General features: G+C 43.6%; 1 protein-coding gene across 1 annotated transcript; it reads right to left on the bottom strand.

Moving 5' to 3' along the window:
- Positions 1-5374: 5374 nt before the first annotated feature.
- Positions 5375-14807, bottom strand: CDC23 (cell division cycle 23). The gene is made up of 16 exons (XM_088521575.1): positions 14690-14807; positions 14549-14621; positions 13882-14019; positions 13546-13588; positions 13093-13198; positions 12867-12999; positions 11047-11224; positions 10860-10957; positions 10537-10618; positions 9848-10001; positions 9579-9698; positions 9189-9264; positions 8281-8342; positions 7317-7395; positions 7102-7221; positions 5375-6218 (listed from the first exon to the last, which is right to left on the bottom strand). Exons 1-16 carry the CDS (start codon positions 14803-14805, stop codon positions 6048-6050), a joined length of 1749 nt encoding a protein of 582 aa, XP_088377701.1. The 5' UTR covers positions 14806-14807; the 3' UTR covers positions 5375-6047.
- Between the last annotated feature and the right edge of the window lie 4988 nt (positions 14808-19795).

Raw genomic sequence — 19795 nt, 5'->3', positions numbered from 1 at the left:
AAGCAACTCTGCAGCATCTGCTGAAGAGTGCAGAGGCAGGAGCGGCCAGCGTGTGCTGCAGGGCATGTTTTGGGGGTGAGGACATGTTCTCTTCCACCCCATAGCAGACTCACTGGACTGCAGTGCTCTGTCGAAGGCCCAGGTCCTCTGACCGGCAAACGCTGTGAGACCAACCCCTCTATGGCACAAGAGCTTTGGGACTCAAGTTAGCACCGACTTCACTGATGCTACACCCGACTTATACCCACCTTATGACAATACCTTTTCATGGTCAGAAGGGTATTTTCATTATTTTTTAAATGATTATATCAATTGTTTATCAAATAGATAAATAGAAATCAAAACTGGAAGGAAAAACTGAAAAGGATTCTGGGCATCATGTTGCCAATTACGATTCATAGCATTTTCCTGCTTGAACACCCCCAACTCACCTTCCTTTGTATTGACAGCAAAATTACACAGAATTTTTCCAGCTAAATTAAAGTCTTGATAAGAAAAGGTCAGCCAGATCCCAGCATACATTTATAAAGACAAGAGGCAATCACCTCTTTAACATATGGTTAAATCTCTCCATTCGGTACATTACATCCCTAGGAAGCAGGACACCTAAGGTCTTATTCAAAGGGTTTTTAGTTAGAAGTAGCTAGTGGGAGGAGCAGGACTACAAAGGCCACTGAGGGAGGACAGGGAGGACTCCCTCAGCAGGAGGCTGGGCAGTGCACCAGTGTTTGCAGCACCTAGCGCTGAGGATGGGACTGGGGTGGGCGCTGCATAAGGACGGGGTCAAACCCGCCCCACGGCCAGGCTCACATCCCCTTCCTCAGGCACGCCACATGCTGTCGTCAGTCCGAGACGAGCAGCTCTGCAGGGCTGCCACGTCCACCACCCTCCCCTCATCCCCAGCTCTTTGGGCACCGAGAGCCGCAGCAACCCCCGCTCAGCCCCCGGGGCCACCTCGGCCACGTGCCTCCTGCGGCACAGCCGCCCCCAGCCCCTTTCCTCCACCCTGCTCACAAGTGTGAAGGGTCCCAGTCCCGCTAGCTCCATCACCTCCATTTGGTCCAGCGTGCTCTGCCAGCACCCTGTACCCAGCAGCTTCTGCAAACCACAGCTGCCACCCCAGGATGCACCAGGACCACGACCGTCCGGGAACCCATTCCAACCATCCAGATTCTCCTCACCTGAGCAGGAATCTAGACCTGAACAGGAGCAGCAAAGCATGTGCTTGCAGCAAGCCTGTACTTGAAATCACATACCAAACACCAGCCCAGACCGACAAACAAAACCCAAACAGGGGCAGAAGCATCAAATACAGCGTTATGGTCAGGAACAGACCAAACTCTCTGCTGATGGGCTGTCTGGATTCGGGACCAGGCAGGCACTGCCCATGGTGCAACGAGCAGTGCTGGGAATCCAACGGGAATCCAACACGTCACCGTGCAGAGCTGCACAGGGCATCACCAGAGGCAAATGCTCTCAGGAGGGATCAAGATAACCCTTTAAAATGTATATGTCTTTGCATTCCCTACCCAGAAGGTGCACTCAGTGTCTTTTATACGTTTGTATTTGCAGAAGGAAACACGGACAGGCTCCAAATGAGCATCCACGGTGACAAGCCAGCTCACGCGTGGTGCAGGCCTGCACAGAGCAGCCATAAGGAAACGAGGAGAGTGGATCCGAAGCCTCGGGATGGCCACCCCGGGCCGCGCCGGCAGACGCGGCCGCTACAAAGGGTGGCGCGGGAGGAGCCCTCCCCCGGCCCTCGCTGTCCCCCCGGCCCCTGCTGCTCCCTGCGGCGCCGCTGCCCTCCCGGCCCCGCGCACGGAGCCGCCGCCGCCGGGGGGCACCGCGGCGGAGCGGGACAAAGGTGGCGGGCGGGCAACGGTGTCCTGCGGCCACACCTCTGCGCTCCGCCGCAGCGCCGACCCCGGCTCCATCGCGGCGCCGACCCGGCTCCATCCCCGTCTCTGGGCCCTGCCCGGCCGCTCGCCCCGGCCCCATCACCCCCCGGCCCCGCTCGGGCCCCGCGCCCGCGCCGCCCTCGCCCCGGCCCCGGCCGCCGGGCGCTGCCGCGGGCGTTGCCGCTCACCGTGCCGCGGCCAGAGGAGGATGCCGAGGGCGAGGGCCGGGCGGGCCGCATCCATCTTCCCGCTGCAGCGGCCGCTCCAGCGCCGCTGCCGAGGGCGGGCGCGCCGCCCCGCCGCCTCCCCGCGGCGGAGCCTTGCGCTGCCGGGCCGGGGGCTGCGGAGGCGCCGCCCCTGCTGCAGCGCCGCGCTCGGCGCCATGGCAACGCCGCGCGCCGCCCCGAGGAGGCGGCCGAGGCCCGGGCGACGCCGGCCCCGGCCAGCGCGGAGCCGCCGGGGGGCCGCGTCCAGGGCCAAGAGCGCGGCCCGGGGACAGCGGGGCCGCTGGAGCACAAGGAGGTGCCCAGGGCGCGAGGGCATCCCGAGCACGAGGGCGGCCCGGGGACACGAGGGCGGCCCGGGGACACGAGGGCGGCCCGGTCCCGCAGGCCCTTGCCGCTCCTGCAGCTCAGGGCCCCCGGGCCTGCCGAGCCCCAGGGTGCTCCAGCAACGGGGACAGGGTGCAAGGGCCAGTGCCGCAGCCACCCTCGATGGAGGGTGTTGCGATCACAGGATGGATGTCCGCAGCCTCCTGCACGCTGCGTACATGCTGCACAACACAGCAACAGCTGAATTAACTCTAACAAAGATTCCCTAAATAAAAGTCAAATTTTGGTTACTATATTACACAAGGAGAAGAGAATATGAGAGGACAAGAGCTTGGAGAGAACTAGTCAGACCTATTGATAGTATTTCTGGTTTCGGCAACATCCTTTTGAGGAAGTGTATAAATACAGCTGGACTCTAGGAGAGTGAATAACGAATAATGAAGTATTATAACTGAAACTGGATAGAAGTAACATAGAAGGAAAACTGTAAGTAAGTACTGGAGAATACTTGTATCTGTTTAGAAACCAAAGCTTATTAAAATATTAATCTGTAAATGAAATTCATGTTAAAACCTGTATCATCTTTAAAGAGATCTATGAATATAAAACAGAACTTTTTCCCCATACAACAAATCATTAAGGGGCCAATATTAACAGTTCTCTGCAGTAAGACTGCTCCTAGAAAATACTAGGATTTTGACCACTGTTTTTCTATGCCTCCTCCATTAGGATGCTTTCATACATTTAAGAATTATTTATAATAAATGTAAAGCTTGCAAGTTTACTAGAAGAGACAGAATAGATCACCATTATAGTGATCACTAATTGTTATTACAAACTACTGATGTTTTTATAGCTCATTGAGGTTTGTAACAAGATGTGACAATCTTCTTTAATGTATGTACTAGTGCATTCAAAAAACTAGTTAGCTGGTTTATGGTTCTAAATATACTAATAGGTCACATTCCAAAACCGGAACCCATTCCATCTTCAGTCTTAAGATGTAGGTAATCTCTACTTCTGTGTAGTATCTCCTTACTCTTAATAAAGTGTACCCATCACACTTTCGGAGCTGGCAGACAGCAACAGACATGCAAAGCGGCACGTCAGTCAGCACACCTTCACTAAATGCAAGTTTCTGAACTCAGCATTAAGGGCCAGTGCTTAAGGTAAGAGAGAAAAAATGAACTTGTAATGCTTCCTGGGTTTCAGTGCATCCCAAAAACCTAACAGTCACAATTGTTGAACCCTAAAGCATCTTTTACAGATAGGTATTTAGAGTAGATAGAAAAGCTGCCCTCCAAATTCCACTTACTTTCCTGACAATTAAGGCCTTTCAGAAACTCAGCAGGCAAGGTACAGCGCATCAGGTGAAAGCAGTTCTGCTATTTAAATCTGGTGAACACAGTTCTTATAGACTATCTCCTGCAGTGATACCCAGCTATCAAATTTAATACAGGACCTTTAAAAACACCACAGTTTGAGTAATCCTTAAAAGATGTCCAGTTAAAATTTGGAACATTTCCTCCTGAGGAAATCTTTACACAATTGCAGACTAAATAGGAGATTCAGCTATTAGATACACCTGAGGAAACTAGAATTTGCTTAGAAAAGAACATTAGCAGATTATTCATAACTGCTCATTACCAGTCATTTATAGAAAACTCAAGGACTTCTAGAAATAGTTTCAAGCTGTATCCAGTTTACAAGATGAAACTGAATAGAACTGAGAGCATTGGTTTAAATCAAACTGAAGGTCATAAATCAACATAATACTACCCCCAAATTGGTGGTGTTTCTTCACATGTCTCTGCTCAAAACAAAATCACATTCCTCCTAGGAGGCAAAGCCCAAACATGATGCTGTTTGAAGGGCCCTACCTGTCAATGAGCAAGATAATTCAAATCAAAGTCGGCAAAGCTGTTGACTTCTATTCTTCCATTACCTTAGGGAAACTGAACAGACAAAAAATATGTGTAAGGATGTCTGGTTAACTGCTATGCAACATAAAAGACAAGGTGATAAACATCGATTGGTAACAGCAGGTAACTGAGACAGCACCACCCACAAGAACCCTTAAGACATGTTCAAGAGCCGTTAAAGGAAGGACTCAGATGTAACTTTGAAGAGATTTAAGCAGAAGCTTTGAAACCAGTAATGCTGTCATGGGATATTAGAAAGTGTCTTAAAGGAAAGAGCAAATTTGCTGTGAGAAGTCTGAAGAGGATTGTAGGACCACATAAAATCTATCACAGAATGTTTAGAATCTGTCTTAGAAGAAAGCGCTACAGCTGGATCAGGGAGAAACAAGTATGGTAAAAGGGAAGTGAGGGAGAGAATAAAAGCAGACAAATGCGAGTAAGCAGGCTGCTGGTCAGGAGTCTCTGCCTGGCCAAGCATTGTGCTTAATCACCACAGCATATTCTATACCTCTGTTAAACCCTATTTCCTGTATGAGCATGCTTCCTATTCTGGAAGCATTTCTTTCATATGAATGTTTAGAGTCCAGATATGGATGCTGGAAAGACTTATAGTCCTGGTCCGAGACTAGAGAGCGTGAGCATCACTAAGAGCATACCCATGTTCCTCTAGCAAACTTTAAGCCTGTTTTGTCAGCAAGCACGAACAGGATCATGCCATTTCTGCAGTTCATCCAAGTTTCATCCGAGTGCCTGTAAAAGCACCGTCCTCTTGTCTGTTCGTGGCCAACGTGCAGTCCATGCGTGCATCACTATAACTCACACTTCCTCAGCATTGGCCAGATGTAGGCAACATCTTGCGCCCAGCAGACTGGGATGGAAGAAATCTGTATCCTACAGTCCACCAGACCTGGAATAATCCATAGCAAATGAGTCCCTCCTGCTTCACCCAATTTCATTTGCTACAGTATACATGAAAGTTGCAGCATAAAAAAAGCCCAAGGACAGAAACTTTTTTTTTTAATTATATTATCCTACTGACTGCTTTTCTACCCAAAGTCAAAATATGTCAGAACCACAGATTGAACAACAATCAGCTGTCATCTGTGGATATTTGAAATTCCTGACATGTTCCATCTCTGAATTCCATTTTCCCCCCACATAGCCTAGGGCAGATCTAAGTACCCCATCCTGTTCTAATGGAACATCATCCATGTAGTTGAACACAGATAAAAGTCCATAAGCAGCCAAGGCAGGTAACAGTTTCTGATGTTGGCAGCAATACCACCATGAGAGGTCCTCCAAAGAAGTTCAGTAAAGCCAGAGATAACAGAGTAGAATCAGCAAACTTCAAACATGTTTTAACTCAAGCAGACAAGCTCTTTCCCACTCTCAGTTATGAGTAATCATACGTATTGAAACAGGTATGCCCTCTGACTGGAATGATCTGGTGAGATGTACAGCAGATTCTGACGTCTCAGCATAGGCACTTTCATGTAGGCTGCACCTTTCCTGTTTGGACACACCTGCAGACTATAATAATCCATACTCTCCAAGTCAAGGTAGCACTGAATGAAAAGACTTCACCGGAAAAAAAAATAGTTGCAGTAACAGGAACAAGTCCCATCTACAATGCCATATTCAGTGCATAGATTGGTTAGAGGTATCAGCATTGTTCATGGTGTAACAGAAGACAGATTGAGTGGAGACACACGACGTGTGGGAGTGTTGTTGGCTGACAGTGAAGCAGGAAGGAAAAAGGGAGTAGCGATTTCCGTGGACGAAGTTTCTCCTTGGTTGCGAAGTTGTAAAATCTGCCGCAGCAGAGCCTTCCCTTCTTCTCTAGTCTGAAAACAATTTATTAAATAAAAAAAAAAGAAAAGAAGAAAAAAAAGCTATGTTACATGAGTTGAAGTACAAGTCCATTTTCCATGAATGGATGATTTCTGAGTCAAATTCCATACACAAGCAATGTAAGCTACAGTAGTATGGCACTCTGCAAGACTATAAGATATTAAAAGTATTCTCTTCTTTTTCCTGCTATTTAACAAGAATAGTAAGATATGTCAAGCTTTTATTAAATAGCCCTTACTTCATTTGTTTACTTCATTTCCACATTACTTTGATATTTCAGGTTAAAATGGTACTAGAAATCATCAAGAGTGTCCAAATATTTCATCAAAAAGTAGACTGGGTAAATTTCAAATAAACCAAATTCTAGTTCTTCTCTTTCAAGTTCCAGACATCTTTGTTAAGTATAAGCCAAACACCTTGAACTCATGACTACTGAGTCCCCTGCTAGTCTGAAGTTAAAAATCCAACCAGTTCACTTACACCTTCAGAAGATCTTGTGATACTGAGTCACATACAGAAAATAAGTACTATTACATCCTCTGCATTGTATACATACAAACAAAATCAGAAACATGAGCTCACATTAATACTAGTACAATACAAGCTGCCTTGTGACCATTAGGCCCTTCTTCACCCCCAAGATTTTCTACAATCTTGAGACTTCCCCCAGGAGTCTCAAATGCTTTTACTTAGTCAACATGAATCCAGTATGACATGGCTCAGTTTTACTACCTATGCTGTATTCCCCCACCTTAGTCAGTCACGGCAAACAGCTATCATTCCTTCAACAATAGTTTCTGCCTACTCTGAGAGGAGCCAAGATCAATGACAGAAATCCCCTAAGAAGGAAGCACTGGGAAGTGTGCGACTACTTACATCATTGAATGCACAGCATTTCTGAGCACAGGCTGAGGCTTCATCCCAGAGTTTACACTTGAAGTAGTACTGGGCCAGGTAACGGAAGGCAGTACTGACCTCCAGGTGCTCTACTATCTCCTACAAGATCAGGGGGGAAATATCATCTTTGAATACCTTCCAAAGTAATTCTACATCATGTTTATTTCTCACTTCTATTCCTAAGATAGTCTTACCCCACAGGAATAGATATCCTGGATGTATTTGATATAGCACTGAGCAGCCTGTTCAGATTCATTCAGCTGTTCATGCAGCCTAGAAAAGAAAAAAAAGATGAGTCACTGTAATAAAAGGACATTGTGAAAGTTGCCTAGAGCAGGAACTCCTAGATCTTCTTGGTCTATGAGAAGGTACCTATTAAACCTGACCTAAACTAGTCAAGCCTTTCCCTTTATAATTTGCAAGACAGTTGCCATGTCCTGCACTTCAGGAAATAGTTTACCAGCATAAGGCCAGTCAGATGCTAAATGCTAGAAGCAGCTGCAGATATAGTCAAAACAGGGACCTTTACCTATTCTATTGCATTTTCTTTTCTAAACGGACCTTCTCTATCTTATTCTATTTCCTCCAGTGCTCCTTCTTCCCCTTTTATATGCCAAAATCTTTGTATAGCAGCTTCACCTTTCGCTTGCCCCCTTGTTTTTTTTATTTTTTTTCCCATTATATTACTTCTTCCTCAACAAAAGTTGGTACTAAAATTGAAGTCCTCACATTTATTGCAAGTTAAACCCTTCTCCCATGTTGCATCCATACATTTGATAAAACCAATATATTACCTCATATAATATCCAGCATCATGTACTTCTTTCTGAGTAGCTCTCAGAAGTGCTGCCAGTGCCCGCCAAAATCATTCCTAGTTTTAGAGGTTCCTTCCAATATACACTATCCTATGACTCCCTCTCTAACTATCCTGAGGGAAACCTAAAGCTAAGGCTGGACACTAGGTTACTAGCACTAGTAGTGCAGTAACAGTGGTTACCACAGTCCTCTAAGAAGGCTACATTACTACGTTGCTCAGAAAGTAAATATTGCCTAAAAGCAATTCCACTCATTTTCCATTTATTATTTCACCAATAGGCATCATAGTGCTTTAACTTCACTTAATACAATCTTGACGATTCAATGCTACTATATACTCACTTTGCCAGTTTCACCAATGCCATTTTCTCCACATCACCAACAGCATAGGCTCTCCAATAGCACTGCCAAGGGAAAAAAAAGAAGTCAGTCAAGCACCAGACAAAACTGACTCCAGCTCACAACTCTCATGCAAGCATGATACAAAATGAGAATTACACAGCTCTGCAAGAAAGGGACAAGTCCAGGGCATGATTACAAAGATGATTTGGAGACTGCAGCATCTTCCCTGTGAAGAAAGACTGAGAGAACTGGGCTAGTTTAGCCTGGAGAAGACTAAGAGGTGATCTTATCAATGTGTATAAATACCTTAAGGAAGAGTGTCAAGAGAATGGGGCCAGACTATTTTCAGTGATGCCCAGCAACGGGACAAGAGGCAACAGGCACAAACTGAAACACAAGGAGGTTCTGCCTGAATTTGAGGAAAAATTTGTTGACTGTGAGGGTGACACAGTCCTGGAACAAGTTGTCAGAAAGGTTATAGAGTCTACTTTTCTGGAGATACTCAAAACCTGCCAGGATGCAGTCCGGTGCAACATGCCCTAGGTGACCCTGCTTTAGCCAGGGACTTGAACCAGAACATCTCCAGAAATCTCTTCAATATACAATCTGTAGACAACTCTTTTTGCCAGCTGCTCCAGATATATTGAGGCAGAACTATTCAATTGTTATTGCAACAGGAGCAGTTTAAATAAGTCCCCAACAACATACTGTATGCATTTCCTTACATTCTGAGTCTAGGTTCAGGACTGCAATAACTATCAACAGCTACTCAAAGGTTCATCTCTGTCACTCTCCAAGGGACAGTTCTGGCAGTGCTGGCCACACAATTTTACTGCAACTCCACCTAGCGTCCTGGAAGACATTCTAACATCCAGCCTATCTTACTGTGTATTTTAGCGCTCACTTACCTTTTTGGCTTCCACCAACTGGTTGAGTTTCTCATAGCATTCTCCTAGAGCAACTAGCATACGGGAATCATTGGGTCTGTAAAAAAACAATTCCTAAATGTAGTTTAATGAACAGCCAACCCAGACAGTATCTGGCCAGTCCTTCATCTTCTCTCTTACATGAAATCTCACCTAGACTCCTGACCAGCACTCCTCAGTATTTAACTGACAAAGCCTTTGCTAAGGGTAGCAAATACAACTGAAAGAATTTAGCATAGTGAGACTGCACAAATCATGGAGTTGATGATTTTGCCCCTTTTGCCCAACTTATTTCCTGCATATAATTTTCTTAGCAGGCAGCAAGCAGTTCACAGTGAACTCCAAGAAATTTGGCCATGTTCTTAACTCTACCTGAGCTGGTGGGCCCGTCGGTAGTAATAGAGACAGTAAAACGGCATTTTGAGGATTTCATAGGTTTGCCCCAAGCCATACCATGCTCTGTAGTCCCTTTTGTTCACCTCTATTGCATGTCTGTTGAAGAAAAAGAAACACACTAATCAGGGAGCGATCCAGACGAGGACAAAATTCAGCAAAAGACTAACAAGGAAATATAGTAGATATTAATCCAATCCTTGTGTATGCAGACCTCAATGTTATTTTGTGGGATGCATAAGAGATACCTATAAGCTTGAATAGCTGCAGATGTGTTCTTCATTTCCATATACTCATGTCCCATAAGTGTCCAGGCTCCCAGATATCGAGGATTTAGTTTCAAGGCTCTCTGGAAATAAAGTGCTGCTTTTTCATGCTGAGAGCGTAAGCTATAATAATTTCCTAAAGCAAAAAAACAACAACAAAAACAAAACAAAAAAAACCCATAAATTTAAAACACAAAACACAGCAGAGAGATAAGAAACTCATGGAAGAGGCATTATTTACTACCTTTTAACTTAAAATAGCTGTCTGTTCTCCATTGTTCTGTTCAAATCCTTTTCCAGCAGCATGAACCAATTCAGATTCCATCCCTTGCCTTGAAAGCCTATTTCATGATCTAATAAATGAATTTCCCAGACCTGATACAGAACTATTTCTTTTGGAGTGTCAGGACTACAAATGAAGGGATTATGCACTACATGGGTCTTAGTAAGGTTTTCTTCAACTCCTCTTTGCATTGAGGATCTTGAAAGTGGCTTTTTCAGAGAGAAGATGGAAAGGGCTACTCTGTCATTTTGCCTGCATTTTAAGGCTGTGTGAGACCACACTCACAAATTGATTTCTACACCCTTGCTGGTGGATCCTTTCGTAAGAATTATTAAGACTTCCACAGTCTGCAGACAGCATAAGAACAAGTAATAGAACTGGTTCTCACCAATTACACAGCAGGTCTCAACACGATACTTGTCTATCTCACAGAGATTGTGAGCGAGGTAGCTTAATTCAGGCTTCATGCTCTAGTAAAACAAAAATGAAACTGGTGAGGGAAAAGCACATTACACTTTCTGGTAGACGAAAATCTAGGGGGTTGGCAACACACATCTGGCACCTATTCAATGGAGTGGTAAGGGGCAGAAAAAGGCTGAAAGCCTATCTTCAGAGAGGTTACGTAACAGCTGCTTTGCCAATGGGTACAGAACCTCTGATAAATACTAGTATGATATGCAACATACCATAGGCAACATAAAAGGTGCTTACCCTAACATACAGCAAGTTGGAGAAAGTGTCCATGTTTTCTATTCTGTAAGGGTCTTGTTTTCTTAGCTCGTTAAAGATGGATAAAGCTTTGTCAATATCTGAACAAGGAAAAGCAGATGTGAGAACAAAACCTACAATTGCTAAGTCTGCATCAAACGGCTCGGTCCTGCTAGTAAGCATCACTGACCTCGGATGTTGTGGTAGGCAACTGCAATCTGAGAGATGATGTAAGTGCTTTTAGAAAATCCTGCATCAATGAGACTCTGATACTTCTGCAAAGCCTCCTCTATCAGCTGCAGCTCTGTATAAATGTGCGCAAGAAAGAACTCTTTCATCCATGTATCCGGTAAGGACAGGAACTTCAACTAGCAAGAACCAAAGAAGAGATGACAATCAGTAGTATTCTAAGAGCCATGTGTGGCAAAGAATCCATTATCTTCCCTCCTATGGTCTTGTAGATGGTCTTGAGATAGGAGACTTTCCTGTAATCTTTTTCTTAGGCCATAATACCAACTATGAAAGAGCTGCATTAACACCAAGAATATCAGGTTCTTCCACTAGACAAAGTGATGCCTATAAATTAAGAATATTGAAACAAGAAAGAAGCATTAAGACAGCTGGTCTGAAAAACAGTACAATATGAATCACATTCAGTCACTCCCTCTGTGCTCCTGTGACTGACCAAACAGAATGACTGCAATTCTTCTGTAATTTCAACAACTACTGAAAAAAAGAAATGATCTTCTTTTTCATATATGAGAGCATTTGTCTTCTGCTTCTGCTACTGGCCTTACTTCTCCACTAAATTCAAATGGCCTTCAAAATATGTTATTTTTCTTACATATTTGAATATAAACAAATAAATAAATTGTTGGTATTTGTGTTGTGCCAAATGAATACAACTGCAAGTAATCTCATCAGAAATACTTTCCTCTTTTTCCACAAATCCATAAGACTCTCTTCTGTACCATCACTGCTTTTTAAAGTATTCTACCAGCCAGAATCGAGTGAGAATTCCTGGAGTGGTCACATCAGTCCCATGCATAAAGAAAAAAAAATCTTCTAATTTTCTGTATCTAAGTTCAGTTATTTGATACACTCCCTCATTTAATATGTGTGGCTTGTATTTGACAAATGGCACATCTCTCTCTCTCTCTCTCTCTATATATATATATTTTAGTTTGGATGAGAACTACACTTCTGAAGTGAACTTCTCAATTACCCCAACTATCCTATTTTGTTTCACATCAAGAAATTATATCAGAGAATGTAAACTATATTGTCTCAGGATGAAACTAAACTCAGAGATGCACTCTACTTACTAATTACCTATGACTAATAAGGATCTAAGCCACAAAATAGAACATTACAGCTAGTTCAAAGTAAACTCTCCAAATCATGTACAGTGGAAATACAAGGTCTCCAGATAAAATTTTTTCTCAATACAGATTCAAGCCTACTACACTGCACTTGCTAATAATGAAAGAACAGCCTTATTAAAAGCTTATTTGGTTGAATGGCTGTTTACCAAAGGATTAGTATCATTAATATAGACACAATAGTGTCAACAAAACCACAAACTTTCAATCATTCAAAAACGTTACCAATAGCATTTTTATATATAATTTCAGGCCACCAACAAAACTAATTAGCAACTGTGAAACCAGAACCAGATATGTTAATAAGAAAAAAAGAGATCTAATAAAGATCCCACTTACATGGCAATAAATATCTGACAACTATTTCAAAATGTGTGAAGTAGCCATTCTCATGGGTGAATGAGAAGTTAGCCCTGGCTGCAATAAAGATTCTCAGACTACAGCATGGCAAATAATTACAGAAAAATACAATTCAACAACAAATTTACTGTTTGGGTTGCTTCGCCTGACAGAGTCTCGCAGAAGAATAAGGCAGTATGTGGCACTAATCTCATGACAACTAATCTCTTAGTTACTGAATCATGTTAGACTCATTCATCAACACGTCCTGATATTTCCCAGTTTTTACCATCTCTTTATCTGTGATCAAGTTGCAAAGCTCGAGCCAGGCTCCCCAGTGCAAAGGTAAGACGTGAGCAGCTTCCACAAATACATCTATGGCTTCTTTCACCAGATCCAGCTTCCGCAGCACAACACCATACCTAGAGAAAAAGTTACCAAATTATCAGAGGCATATACTCTGTGTACCCATATAAGTGTACATGAGTACATTAGAAATATATGAAAACACTTACAAATAAAGGCCAAATCCGTCCAGTTCTCGTGCTTTGTGTTTCTTACTAAGCTCTACTCTTAATTCTCGTAGAGCTTCGTTTTTCACCTGCCCTTTTTCCAGAGGTCCTGCATGAAGACAAGGTCAAATAGCTTTCAACCAAGGTTCTTACCACAATAATTGTGAAGTCAAGGCTTAATTCAGAGTCTAGCACTGAAAGCTTACCACCCTCTGGTTATTCTTCTCTTCTTAAAAGATAATCTTTAAGTCTAATCAGCTACTTTAAAAATAGAACTACAAGATGCAAATCTGTAACCTGCATCAAGCCAATATATTGAGAGTGAAAGCAAACTATGTTACAGTGCATTATCCAAAGAATCAAGGTGAAAGTCATACAACTGAAATGATTTGCCTGAAGAGGCATTACTGGAAGCTTTACTATATTGTCTTATGTTCCTTGACATCAGAGACTTACCCAAACTATCCACTGTTTCATCATCTTTCTTCTTTTCTCCCGACTGTGGAAAATAGAATAAAAACAAGCTTGTTTTACAGTAGCATATTCCTTAGGTCTTCTATAACTCTAGCAGCAGCACCTCAACTGAGTTTTCAAGAGCACCAGAGACAATTCTACTTGTCTCAGTAAGAAAACAAACAACCAAAAAAAAAACAATCCTCCCCCCATATAATTTGCCTTTCTATACTGTCATTTGGAATGGGACCAAAAGCTAAGGTGTGCCAGCTTCTACAGGAGAGAGGGGAGGAAAGCAGATGAGTTCTGTGATAAAGTGATTTTTCCCATCTGGCTTACCAGGTACCTAGAGTACATATACAAGAAGTAAGCCTTCTGGCTCTTGCAGCCCCGCAGAAAATACGCAGCCCTGTCATATTCCTTCAGATCGAAGTAAGATTTAGCCAGTGTATAGGCATCCAAGTCACGAGCATCCTCCTGCAAGGACAAAGAAGAGTCCAAGACCTCAGAATCTGCTACACTTTAAGTCAATTATCAGTTAGAAACATATCAAAGAAACTGTTCAGAATAGTAAAAATATAATTTATTCATACTCAAGGTATCGGCGGTGTACCCATTGATAGCCTCTCCATTCCTTCCTGTGATTAATTCCTACTTCTCAAAGTAGAATGGTCAGAAACATTTAAAGTAAACTGTGCTATTCCAGAAGACAAACTGTGCCAAGCCACTGGAAGACATGAACTAACTGAATCTAAATCAGATTGCAGTGAATTAAAATCTTTAATAAAGTTGAACAAATCAAAACTAGACAGCAGAACTCCCAAGTTCTGCTTGCGGACTGTCTGTGGCAGGGTCCTACCAACGCGCACTCAGGGCGCTGTCACCCGGGCACCCGCGCTGCAGAGAAACGCGCGCAGCGGGGCGGCCCCGCACGGCCCCGCGCTTCGCTGGCTTTGGGGCGCGGGTCGGGAGCGGGGAGGGCCGGGGGCGCGGGCGCGACGCGCACCTCGGTGAGCGCGGGCGGCGGCGGGAGCTCGCTCAGCGGCAGCGGGTCCAGGGCGAAGGCCAGCTCGGAGGCCCTGCGGGGAGAGAGGCGCGGTGAGCGCGGCGCGGTGAGCGCCGGCGGGGCGGCCGGGGCGGCGCTCACCACTTGCCGCTGTGCTGCAGGCCGCGCTCGCGGCTCCGCTCCGCCACGCTCAGCAGCTGCTTCTTGATCTCCCGCAGGTCCGAGAAGTCGCCGCCGCTCAACGCCGCCACCGCCATCCTGCCGCGCGCCGCCGACCAATGGCAGCCCCGCGCCGCCGACCAATGGCAGCCCCGCGCACTGCGCACCGCCCCGCGCCGCCGACCAATGGCAGCCCCGCGCACTGCGCGCAGCCCTCATTGGGCGGTCTCGCTCCCAATCAAAGCAGCCACAGTGAGGTCGGGGCTCCCTATTGGCCGCCGGTCGCGAGGGCGCGCTCCGGTCGCGCTCCGGTCGCGTAGCGCGGCGGGATGGCGGCGGCTGCGCGTCCCCAGCGGCTCCCCCAGCGGCTCCCGGCGCTCCCCGGGCCCGCTGCTCCCCCTCCTGCTGTGGCGTCTCCGGGCGCCCCCAGGGTTGCTCTACCGCCTCGCTGAGGCGGCCGCGCGCCGGGGCTGTGACCCCCTCGCGCAGGCGTCCCCGCAGCGCTGCTTATCCGCGCGCCATCGTGCCCCCGCCTACTTTCATTCGTTGCGCAGAGTTTTGTTTTCCCTTTCCTTATTTTTTTCGGTTTCGTTCTCAAATATTGTGCACGCCCTTCGTTTGTTTTACATACTATCTATAAAGTTTTCTGTGTGTGTATGTGTATGTTACCTATCTTTACTAAGATAGATAAAATATCTCTTTAACAGCTGCGTACACTGAGGTGTTATCTCACTCACTTGAGCAAGAGAAAGGCAGAAGAAAAAGCTGGTTTGGAGGGCAGCTGAGGAAAGGTTAGTATAGTCAGCAGATTTTGCGAGGTCCTTCTCGAATTAGCATCAGCTGAAAATCTAGTTTCTGTTTCATGTATTTTGCCTTTTTTTTCTTTTTTTTTTTCTTTCTTTTTTTTTTCTTTCTTTTTTTATTAAAAGGTACTTGGTGTGCGTTTTAGACTGGCTATGGTAGTTCCTCAGCATGGATGCAAGTTAGGGAGACTGGTCCAATGACCCTGAAACTTTGTATTTCTTATGCGATCAGGAAACCCCAGTCTTTCCCCATGTTTCTAGCTGGCCAGTTCTTAGCTTATAAAGGAAACAGTTGCTGCTTAGTCTCTGTGTGCTCCCTTGCTCTTAAGTTCCAGTCTTCAAGGCCATCTGATTGCTTCCTATGGTACCTCAGTTTGCCTCTCTGTTGACAGTGCTTCCCAACTTAATATCCTCGCAAAATTTCACTTGTATGCTTATAATTTCTGTGTTGAAATTGTGATTTAAAAATGTTGAGTAAATCAGCCCTAATTCTGGCCTCTCTGGACTGTAATCAGTCCTAGATTGTTCCTCTTCATTTCTGCCTGTTTTTGTTTCCCCCTTCCATTTATCCTTCTCTGACAACTTTACCAGAGTTAGACTGGAATGCAATTTGGCTCTGAGTTTTTTTTTTTTTTCCATGGTGTTTAGATCTTAACAGTACAGAAATGTAAGCACTTGTTTGGGGGTTATCTGCCCCATAACTACCTAAGCTTTTTCAGAAAGGTCTTAGTAGCTCAGCTTGTGCTTATTGCAGTATCTAGAATGGCAATTTGGAGTTTTTTCGTTTGTTTGTTTGTTTTTAAGAAATTAAGAAGGAATACTGTGGAAATTTCATTTCCTTGCATCTTGCAGCCTATATGTTATTTTTTTTTGTCTCTTCTGTTCATAAAAACACTGTATTCTTTGTACGATGCAAACATCCTTCATTTTAACTTCTTTTATTGCAAAAGTGAGTTGAGTCAGAGGACCCAGTGCATGAATGGGTCAAGAGGTCACAGACTGACAATAAATCGATTAGCATGGTGTCGCCACAATTAATTCATGATTATCATAAGGAGAGTGTTTTGGTGGTGGTGTTTTTTGTGTGTATGTGTGTGTGAGCCACTGAGTTTTCAATCCAGATTGATTTCTAAGATCACTTACTTTCTGTTTGCTGAGGAACAAATTCTCAACTGTGCCTGCACATCTATCAAGAGCCATTTACTTTGGAGCTGCCTGCTGAAACAAAGGTGGTTTTACAGAGGTTGATAGAAATTAAAAGCTCAGTTTGCAGTTAGAGGTGGGAAACAATGAGTATCTTATAATTTTTCTTAGTCTTTGAAATAGACAAAAGTTGGTCAGCTGGTTGAAGTCTGTTTTTAATGTTGCACTGTTTTTCTCTTTTAATTTTAGCCAAGTATGTTGCAAATTCTGTTGTAGCTTAGACAGTAAATACCTGTATTATACTGCCAGGCTGTAAACTGAAGATGTGAATAAAAACTTCTTTCTTACTCTATTACAAGGTTGCATCTGATTAGCACACAGCCTACCCGGCTGTCTCGTTCCTCCCTTCCTCAAAAAACAATGATAAGAGAACTTGATATTTTTTTACCAGAAGGTTAATTTTGTTGTCCTTAGTCACTTATGCTCTCCGTATTTGGAGATCAGCTATTAGAGTGTACAATTCTTCTTTATTCCCAGATTTTGTACTTGTCTTTGTTATTTGCCCTAATTTAAGGTTTTTCAGTTTCTATAGGAGTCGAATGACTCTTGGTAATTTTATCAAAATCTGTTTGCCTTCTCTTCAGCTTTGGACTCACAGGATATTGCATGCTATATTCCTGGCTATATGCTAGAAGCGCTCAGAGATTTCGACAGGAAAGATGGAACTGTCTGCAAAAAGGCAAAGTTTTACTGCTGCAGATGCTTGCTGAAATGTAAGTAAAATGTCGTTGATGTCTCGATGTGGATATATGCCATTAGGCGGTTGCAGTCTAGCTGTTCATTTGATTGCTGCTCTATAAAAGCAGCAGCTCTGTCACATATGACATGAAAGTTTTCCTATTCAACAGCTCATTGTACGCGACCAGGGATATTTGAACGAGTGAATGCCCCGCCGTAGTTGCCGTAGAGCGGCAGTGCTCGCTGCTCTCGGTAGGATTTGTGGTTATTAAACAGGAGGTGGCGCTTTGGTCCCTTCCTTGACGCAGCAGAAGGGCCCGGGAGGCACGCACTGATGGCAGAGGTCAGTAATCCAATTTCCCAAGGCTTGTTTCATAATGAGAACTCATAATTCTTCCTGTCATTCCGTTGTTTAATAGATGCATCTTTTAAGTGACACTCAGGGCTGGCTTTTAGAGCAGGAGACTAATTAAGTACTATGTGCATGAAACTGATAATATCTCAGGGACTTACAGATTATGTACTTGCTGGAGACTATTAGAAGAGCAGAATTTTGCACACCATGTCATTGCACAGCTATCTGTCTCTCGTGCTCCATAAAAACATGGTGACAGAACTACTGAAGACCAGTGAAAAAACAAAAATTACGTCCATCACACAGATGAGTTGTGTAGGTGAAGTTACATCAATAGGATTAAATTTTTCAAAGTTAAAATCTTCAAATGTACAGCTGTTGTTCACTAAAATCTAATGTAAATGGTATTTATAAATATTGAATAGTCTTACTGGTAGGGAGAACTTTATCTGTTGACAGACGTTTTAGCATCCAGAGCTGAAAATGTAACCAACTTATACATGATCTGAAGCAGTTTCCTTATTAAAATTCTATCAAACTATCCTTTTTAATCTGTTTAAAAATCACCTCTGACCACAAGTTGTTGCCTAATTTTAGGCTGAGAAGCTTGATTTCATAAGAATTTCTTATCTAGAGTTATGTGACTCCTAGCTTTGCTTGTTATACATGTCTGCCAGGACATCATTAAGCTTAGAGCTTGGAAACCACGTGACCCTAAAATGCAAGGGAAACCATTTGTACTTGATTTACACCAGGAGTGAAGAATAAATCCTCTCAAGCTGTGGCCGAGTTGCAAAAGACAGGAGATTGCTTGTCAGAGATGAGAAATGTTACATTGAAATGTGTATCAACAATGCGACACAGATATTGAGTTCTCAAGAATGGGGTTACTTTTATTTTTAGGAGGATTCTTCAAACTTTTAATTGCAGGCAAACTTTTTCCAATATTCTTCTTATCATGTCTCTGATGACAGCAGCCCATGTTTTTAAAGAAATCTCATTCTTTGCTATTAAAAATGTAATTAGCAGGTGCTTGCCATATTTTTGTAAGTGTTTAGAAAAGAATTGTGAAAGTTTTTGATCTGATATTCTTGGGTATATTCCCAACAGCATATTCAATGAACCATTGAACTGTGTCATCCTCCTGTGATTCTTCTGTGAGATAGATTGTACATATTTGTCCTATAAATGCTGTAAATACATTACTAATATGTAGATGCTTGCAAAATTTCAATAATCAAAATAATGACTGGAAGAGTGTATATAACTTCAGTAGACAGTGACTCAGGGATCTTCTTATTCTGACTGTAACTTTTTGCATTTCTAAGAGAGTCTTCATTGCAGGTATATTCCTAGCCTGAGAGGTTAGTAGTGTGTAGATCTTTGTTAGTGGGAAGTCTTTAGATGCAATTGAACTGTGGAGCCAAATAATCAGCACAGCTGCTTGTGACAGGTACAAAGCTATCAAATACTTGTCCATAGACTGTATTGTATTTATTTTTTGTTCGTTGTACAGCAAAATCTTAGGGTAGATAGGTAGCAAAGCTTCTGTTCTTTTGTATGTTTTTAGGGGCTTTGATATAACTTCTGTCCACTCTAGTGTCTTTTTTTTTGGTCTTAGTGTACTAGGATTGCAGAATTTTGTGAACAGAAGTTCTGGAATAAAATGGCAAATATTTGAAAAAAAATGGTTTGAATATTAAGCAGGGATGAGATATTTCTTAATCTAATAGAAGAGGTGCTAAACTGGGGGGATAAATACTTGTAAGTGAACAGGACGTGAGAAATTGCTTGCGTAAAGAGGAAGCTTTAGCCTGATTGTGATTGCTCTGCATAGCACGGCTGTTCCTGATGTAGCTGTCCTGAGATGGCGCAGTGCTGGAGGTAAGAGACAGATCCGTTTAGGGAATGTGAGAGGGAGAATTAGCAAGAAGACGGCTGCAGGGGAATTAGGAGGATGAACCAGAAGGTTCAGAAGAACAATACTAGCATTATAGGTCTGGAATCTCTTGGATATAATTAGTTGTCCATGTAAGGGGGAGAATACCA

Source organism: Tinamus guttatus, unplaced genomic scaffold (assembly GCF_059628265.1).
Source record: "Tinamus guttatus ecotype Peru unplaced genomic scaffold, ASM5962826v1 Tinamus_guttatus_pri_ptg000007l, whole genome shotgun sequence".
Taxonomy (NCBI): Eukaryota; Metazoa; Chordata; class Aves; order Tinamiformes; family Tinamidae; genus Tinamus; species Tinamus guttatus.
The sequence above is the reverse complement of the archived record's forward strand: the minus strand, read 5'-3'. Positions and strand labels throughout refer to the sequence as shown.

What these genes read in the sequence shown, in the direction of transcription:
- CDC23 (XM_088521575.1), bottom strand. Translation starts at nt 14,805, where the DNA reads ATGGCGGTGGCGGCGTTGAGCGGCGGCGACTTCTCGGACCTGCGGGAG. An exon ending in CTGCAGCACAGCGGCAAGTG is followed by an intron (nt 14,622 to 14,689) that starts GTGAGCGCCGCC and finishes CTCTCCCCGCAG; the next exon opens with GGCCTCCGAGCTGGCCTTCG. An exon ending in AGGATATCTATTCCTGTGGG is followed by an intron (nt 7,222 to 7,316) that starts GTAAGACTATCT and finishes CTGATCTTGTAG; the next exon opens with GAGATAGTAGAGCACCTGGA.